Source organism: Zingiber officinale, chromosome 8B (genome assembly GCF_018446385.1).
Source record: "Zingiber officinale cultivar Zhangliang chromosome 8B, Zo_v1.1, whole genome shotgun sequence".
Classification (NCBI taxonomy): Eukaryota; Viridiplantae; Streptophyta; class Magnoliopsida; order Zingiberales; family Zingiberaceae; genus Zingiber; species Zingiber officinale.
The window spans coordinates 32,037,541-32,045,762 of record NC_056001.1 but is presented as its reverse complement, the minus strand read 5'-3'; the positions used below and the strand labels follow the sequence as shown (position 1 = coordinate 32,045,762).

The 8,222-nt window shown below is 34.1% G+C and overlaps 1 protein-coding gene across 1 annotated transcript; it reads right to left on the bottom strand.

The window, feature by feature from the left end:
- Nucleotides 1–9: 9 nt before the first annotated feature.
- LOC122014596 (glutathione S-transferase 2-like) lies at nt 10–6,798 on the bottom strand. The gene is made up of 9 exons (XM_042570899.1): nt 6,659–6,798; nt 6,525–6,581; nt 6,339–6,424; nt 6,172–6,243; nt 5,180–5,233; nt 5,008–5,083; nt 1,439–1,500; nt 734–793; nt 10–323 (listed from the first exon to the last, which is right to left on the bottom strand). Exons 1-9 carry the CDS (start codon nt 6,741–6,743, stop codon nt 219–221), a joined length of 657 nt encoding a protein of 218 aa, XP_042426833.1. The 5' UTR covers nt 6,744–6,798; the 3' UTR covers nt 10–218.
- Nucleotides 6,799–8,222: the final 1,424 nt, after the last annotated feature.

Below are 8,222 nucleotides of genomic sequence, written 5' to 3'. Positions count from 1 at the left end.
TGAGGTGTATGGCAGTTTAAAACAGTTCATGGATCTATTACCATTTGTAGTGTAGCTGAAGAACAATAGGAGATTCACATTCTATGACTACTACGACAAGCATTTATATTATCCAACAAGAGTGCAAATTCTTGATGCATACATCCTTTCTTGCTCAACTTACAGCTTTATTTTTGGTCTTGATCTCAATCTGATACCATTTAGCAACAGAGCTTTCCTCAGGATTGTGACTGTGCGTCTGGCTGCTTAAGTGGGTGGGCAGCTTGAAAGGCAGCGTGCTCATCATATGCTTGGCTCACTCTCGCTAATGTAGGGTAAAGTGACTTCACTCAGGAAAAAAAAAAGACAATAGAAAGGTTAAAAATTCAATGAAATGCAGGTGCTGAGGCAAATTTCAACAACATGGTTCGATCCAATTACAAAAGTGGTTCGGAAGTAGGCTCTAAATTTCTGGGCCTACTTGTTTAAGTTTCGATAGGTTTCAGCTACATATTTAACTAGAGTGAGGGTTTTATGATGTATGTTTTGGTTGTTATGAAATAACCATAACTAGAGGTGGGAAAGACAACATCCATTGAACAAATAAATATAACCTCCAAATTTAGATCCTTCAGATGTCAATTGTTTATACCTCCTAGCATGCTTGATAATTGTAGTTAAAAGATAAGTTATTATAACAAATCTCCAATAATTTGAAATTAAAAAACAAACCAAACTATCTAACTAGAATTACCATGTCTATTTGGAAACGTGATGTTGCTGAATATATCTGGGGTGCCAAAAACAAATCAGCCTGCAGGTAACAAAGATCATGCAGCGTCACTTGTATTTTACTTTAGAATATCTGACCAATTACAATTGCAATCATAATAATGAACCTTTTTCCTATTGGCTTAAGTTTTGGGATAATTGCTAACCAGAGGCTTAGCTTAAAAGGTATCGTAGCAAGAATAAATGTATTCAAATGCTCCTACTGTTAATAATATATTATAGTGAAAAATGAGTTTGTGTTAAGCATTAAGACGTGCCAATTTAGTTTTAAGCTTTTAGGATTAACAGTCAGTTAAAGACATGAACAACATCTAGGCTGAAACATGTCAAATTATAGAAAAGCAAAATAAACCTTACCAAGGATGCGAAAAAATTAAATATGACTTGCATTGGGACAGGCATATAATTTGCTTCCGAGGAGAAAAATAATAATAAAAGAGCTCTTAACCACATTGGTTCCACCTCAAGTTGCTATTTAGGATGTTAAGAAATTCCATGACTTGAAAGGATATAAAACTTCAGTTTATAATTAGTGTTTGTGCTTTTATCAGTATTTTGGACATTTGGCCTTGCCCCAAAGGTTTGATACTTAAGCACTTTAAATGGGTATAAACAATCGATTAAAACTTTTCAACAGAAGAATATACGATAATTATATTGGACTAACCAAATAGACCTCATCTCCAGTAGCGTATTTGCCAGCAGTTTCCTTTATCAGTTTCTCAATTGCTGGAGAAAACAAACTTAAATACAGCTTTATACTGTAAAGGAATTAAAATACAATACATGAACAAGCACCCATAGTTATCAGCATTGAGAACAAATTACCACGCTACATAAATACATACTCTGCCATCAGCTTATTGTGGTTCATTATGTTACACAACTATGCATCAGTTGAGGCAGTTGTCTCCAACTTATTTTAAATTACTTTCAAGTTTCACTACATAGGCAAAATGTGCAAGTTGACTCTGTATCTCACAGAATTTTGTATGTGGAGTTAGAAAAAAACCAAATCAGAATCTTGGAGAAAGAGAGAAAACAAGAAGCACATTAACTCTTTAACAAAAAAATAAAAATAAAAATATCTTAGATACAGTTGTTTTTACTGTCTCAGTGAAAGACTAATTGAATGTAGTTTGTGTATGTGTGAAAGAGAGAGAGAGAGAGAGATCCAATTCTATTTTCTTAATGACAGAAATTTTACTAAAAACCAGAAAGAAACGAGAAAATGATAAGTTTTCTGGAAATTTAAGTATGTTTAGAGCTGAAAAAGAGAACTATTCCAAATTCTCTTGGATGCAACTCATGGAAATTGGTAATCTTTCACCAAATTGGTCCAACACGAATTCACATTGATTATGACCTTGATGCCAATCAATCCTCGGCAACAAATCTTGAAAATTAGCAATAAAAAATTGTAAAGAAAGGATTAAGAATGATACTCAAAATACTTGCCAGTTCTGTACAATAGCCTTCTTAAATTATGAAATTATTCTTAAGGCTGAAGCTCCCTTTTTGAACTTTCCATATAAATCTGCATATATCTCCATAGACACTGGAGTATGATTGTTTAGAACCTCTATTTATAATTTAAGAAGAAAAGAAAAGAATTGTACTAATCATTTACTTTAATAATTATCAAAATCCTAATACCAATATGAGTCAGTTGAGTTAGATCAAGACTAGAAAAATTGGGAATCTTGTGAGGATTGATAGAGAAATTTTAGAAAATCTAAAACAAACTTTCTAAAAAATTTAAACAACTTTGTGAAAAATTTAAACAACTTTATGAAAAATTTAAACAAATATAGAAGTTTAAAACAAAACTGTGTTATTTATCTTGATTAATACCCCTTCCAAACACCCTCTTTAAATAAAATTTACAATTAAAATCACAACTGAATTTTATCCCATGGAGCAATACACAATATGATTTTATTAAATAATGTAGGATTTTTGCAAAATCTAGCATCAAAGAATAATATGATTTAACAAGTTTCTTATCTATTAATAGTCTAATAGATATAACATGTATATGATATATTATTTAGCAATTCTATAGTAGCAAAAGGTGATTATGCTCACCCCAGACACCTCTCACAGTCTTTCCCTAAGTTATATGAAGAGAAGTAAATTACAGGGTCAGCTGATAGCTAACCGCCCAAGTGGTTAGGGGGCGGGAGAAGTTTTTTTTTCTCCAAGGACATGCACCCGCCCAATAGCAATTATATTGAACAATATAAGCTTGAAATCACTAACCTGATAATAATAATAATCTCATATTAGGAAATGTGCTATGTATAATTTATTTAGTTTATTAATTATATTATAGTATAATCATTGAGATTCATTTTTTAACATGGATCCAATATTTGGATATCTTTTTCCTATACCATACTTGAAATTATTTTAACGAGAATTTGATTTCCACGCAACACAAATAGACCCTTGCGGCACTCAAACCATTTGTGGTGTGGGCTGTCACTGCTCGAATTTACCTGGTGGCCGGTGGAAAACTTTCATGGGGCCGGGACGACCACCTCTAGGTAAATGAAAGGTAGAAATACCGGGACACCTGGGCTTTTATATTTGAATTTTATTTTTTCCTTTTTTTTCCATTTATTCTGATTGCACTTATAATATCAATCTGCTACCAATTGTACTAGGGTTTGCTTTTAACTATCTTAGGTTGATATCAACTTTGACAATCATATTAATTCATCATTCTGTATCCTTTTCAGACATATATTCACTTCATAGCACATCTTACCCTATTCTATTTTGGTTCGAATGGCTTGCTAACTTTCCCAACCTCCTGTGCTGAAGGTGCCAACTAGATAATCTTTAACTGATCCATCTAGATGTTTCTAATCCAAAACTAAAAGACAAGGCTTACAGGAGGATACACGCAATAGTTCAAACAAAGTAAGTTGAGATTCATGTAATGTTGTCAAAACTAAGAAGGAAAATTGAGTATCTTTGGGAAAGAGAAAAGGTGATGTTGTATCAGTTCTTTGTATGGTTCTCTGAATCCTCTTTTTTCACAGTAGTGATCATTGACTACCTCTTTCTGCTCCATACCAGGTGGCTGTGCCACCATTATACAAACATATGCTTGCATCAGCACCTATTTTCGTAGTAATAATAAGAATTCCTTTCCGCTTCAAAGAATAGCAGATGCATTATTTATGTGGGTGTCCATAAAAAAATGTTTAACTTGTATTGTGAAAGAAAAATTATTTGATATTCCTGATGAAGCAAATTGATTTCCTTTTATTCACATATTAACCTTCCAGTAAGAAATATTAAGTTAATTTAATTCACATATTAACTTACCTCATATTGAAAAATGTTAATCTTATTCACTAGTAAGGAAAAGGAACATTACAAAGTCCAACAACAACCAAGCCTTATCCCACTAGGTGGGGTCGGGTCGGCTACAAATAAAAGGAACATTACAAAGTAATGTTAAATATTTCCAAACTCCTATTTTACAAAATTAAACATGAAATATATTGGATGCCAGTCAATTCAATTATAGATTCATTTGAAAACAAACTAGTCTACCTATATAAACATAATAATAAATGCTAAGAATCACATGTCTAGTGATGTGATGTCATCAGGATTTCACATCTCATGAACCAAATGCAAATTGTTTATTTGCTTGTTGCCCATAGATGCCTAAATGATAGAGCTAAGAAGTTGTGCTTGGAATTGGCATTTCATTGGAAGTGTAGTGGGCCCGGAATAATAATTGAGGAGAGCAAACTGGAAATGTCCAACTATAATTATCAATTATATGTCGACTTGCTTTGTGCTTGTAACTTATCAAAGATATTCGGAACTACAATTATTATATGATGGACAATGTGCTTATTAGTTACTCACTTTAATTATCAATTATATAAATGACTATGTGCTTATAAGAATAATAATAATAATTAGTCACTTCGATTATAAATTGCATATGGACTTGCTTTGTGGTTGTAATGCACCAAAGATATTAGGAAACTAGAATTATTGACTACATATGAACTATGTGCTTATCAGAAAATAATAATAATTGCCCACTTCAATTATCAATTATATAAGGACTTATTTGCTATGTGGTTGCAACACACCATAGATATTAGGAAACTATGATTTATTTTCACATAAACTCCAAGGAAAGCATATCATTCTAGGGATTAAATCATACCAATGGAAGCATTATTAGTTTTCAAAGACAACCTGCAAATCCATTGTTGATATATAGTTGCACCCATGCAAGTTTTGCTTCAGAATCTAAGTTTTCTTCGATATATTTCTGCAAGTTCATGGTGGAGTTAAAACCAATCTATATGTAGAGTTGAGTCTTACTAACTTGGTATCTTCCAATAGGCAGGCACGACCCTTTACTTACTATCACACTAGTATTTTGGAGTGGCTGAATGCTTGAACTAACAATACTTGCAATCTGTGAAAAAAAAGATCAAATGGTATTAACCAGAGCAACTACAAACATGAACTAGGATAGTACCAAATTTGTGTGTATTTTCCACACAAACAAAAAATAAAGGAGCTCAAACTGAACAAGAGTCGTCTTGTCTCATACCTTAACCTCAAGTGCAGGTAGCATTCGAGATTCAAGAAATTTGTGTAAGTGGAATATTAAGTATAATAGTTGAAACATAACACATAGATAAGACGTGCAGATTAAATTTTTTATGCTGGACCTAAACAGTTTAATTGAAGTGTTAGTTGATGATCATAATCTTGATAGAGATATCTAGATTTGACACTTGTTATAAGAAAATGAGCGAATCCACCCATGATAGACGTGACTTAATCCACTCACCCATTAAAAAAGAAGGAATGATGAATTGCATTAGTTGTATGACATGATCAATTTTATATACTCATTTTGAGCAGAGTCCTTGTAACCTTCATGGCATTACCAATTAAGGAGGTTCTGAGTAATACAAACATAAAAGGGGGCATGCAAGTCAATGACATGGTAATATGAAACGTACCATGATATGAACTATAGTTCATATAAACTTTAAAACGTCTAAAAAGGTCATTTGTACACAGCATTCAGCACGAACTGACTTTTCTTTTCTACAGAAAACAATTTGTCATTGCACTATTGGCACTTTGTTATTGTAGAGATAGGTCTCAAACTAATTCAAATGTGAATGTGTAATCCTACTCAATCGCCAAAAAAACTCAAACACTGAAAGTACACACTGAAAATTAAGAATAAAATATTCAGAAACAGAGCAAGAATAGAATGCCTCATAAAAATAAATCTCAAATAAGTTTTGCAGATAGAACCCCTTAATATCCTGCTACTTAGGAGTTGGGTCAAGCAGACACCAAGACTCACTCATGACATCCCCATATGTGACTCACCTGGATGTTGAGTGCTTTCATTTTCAGGTCTTGCGGAAGCAGGGGATTCTGAGGGTATTTGTCTTCTAAATACTTCATAAAACCAACAAAAATATGAGATTTGGAATGAAAATAAGCCAAACTTGACAAGAAATTAAACAGGGCAAAGGAATCAACTTCAGTCTTACCAAAATTATGGCAAATGAATCAGCAAGAACAAAATCCCCATCTACCAGTGCCGGAACATACCTAACTGGATTTAGCTTCTCAAATTCTAATGTCAAACACGAATAATCAATGCGCAAGAGAGAAAAAAAAAATAAGAAAGGAAAGAAATAATTCGAATAGCGCAGAGGAGGAATTGAATCCCTAACCTGGATCAAAGTGTTCTCCTTTCAACAGATTGACAGCCTTGTACTCATAGTTCAACCCTACCGACAGAATAGAGACGATATCATCGATTCCGACCGCCAAAGAAGAAAAAAAGGTCAATCGGCGAACACTTTACCTTTGAGATTAAGGGCGATACGAACACGCTGCGAGCATGAGCTCCGCCAGTAGGAGTACAGCGTGATCTTCCCCGTCTCCGCCATCACCGGGCCCGGAGAAAGAAGAATCGAGCGACGATAGCAGAAAACGGATAGGAACCTCAATTAAAATAAAATAAATAAATCACATAAATAGTTAAAAGTATGGCCGCAATTAAAATAAAATCATTATAACCAATTTATTTAAGAAAAATTGCTCAGAACTCCTACTAACAAACTTCTTTCTTCTCCGTCCCCATATTACAGAAAGTTTATTTCCCCCTCTATATCAAACTTTTTTTACATGCAATTTTCTAATACATACATATTTATCTAATTATCTATTATTTTTTATAGGTATAAAAAATCTAAATAGAAATACTCTTTTTTCACCTGATTAATCGATTGGAGGCTCATATAAATCGATTAACTTAGGATGAATCCATTCAGCCTAAGTATTAGTATGATTCCTAATCGATCGATTAGGTGAAAAAAAAAGTTGTGCTCAATTGGATGAAAAATATTTTAGATTTTTTTTAATTGACATTGAATTTAGGAAGAATTATATCTCCTTTTAAACTTGTTATACCTATAAAAAATGAGGGTAATTAGGTAAATTGGTGTCCATTATGTTTGGTTAGGGAGTGAAAATAAATATTTTCTGATTTACCTAATTGTTTTTTTTTTATTAGTAAAAAAGTCTAAAAGGAGGTATAATTCTGTTGAATACAATTTTGAGGGTTCGTGTGACTATGTGTTTTGATATTTGACAAAGAGTTTAAGTTAAGTTTAGCCTTGTATTTGATATGTGTATATGAGTTGTACAGGTTTGTAGGATTCACATATGACTTAGCTTGATGGCTTCGGGTCCGATGAAGGATGGAATATCCGAGGGACCGTGGACAAGATAGTAAGGACAAGAGCCGAGGAAGGGCACTTTGAGACATACGCGAAGGATGATATTGGGGCAAGCCATGGTCTTGAATACATCCGAGGGATGAAAGCTAAAGGAAGTAGACTTAAAGGCAAGAGGTTAAGGCGGCAAAGAAGAGTCAAGTGAGTCGTGAGGGTCCGAGTGCTGAGAGAAATGTACTCGGGATGAGAAACCCTAGGTTTTGGGGTTTACCAGTCGACTGGTGAATGTACCAGTTGACTGGTGTCAACGGGGGAGCGAACAGAATGCCTCTGTTAGCTCAGCTAGTGTGGAGCAGTCGACTGGTCGTTGCACCAGTCGACTGATATCGAGCTGTTGGGTTGCAACGGTCGTATTTCCACAGAGGGCAGTCGACTGGTTTTGTTACCAGTTGACTGGTGGCGGGAAACACAGCTAAGTGTTTCCTCCCGAACTCTAGTTAAGAGAGCTCGGGGTGCTTGGCCAAGGTTGACGAAATTATACTTGGTTAAAGCCTAGTTAGTAATCACCAAAGTCTCAAGTGCTCATTGTGTTCCAAGATGTCTTGGTAAGAGTTGTGGTAAGGTTTCTCCATCCACAAGGAAACTTGAAATAGCCGAAGTTTGTCGGGGGTTAATCCACTAACGGATAAG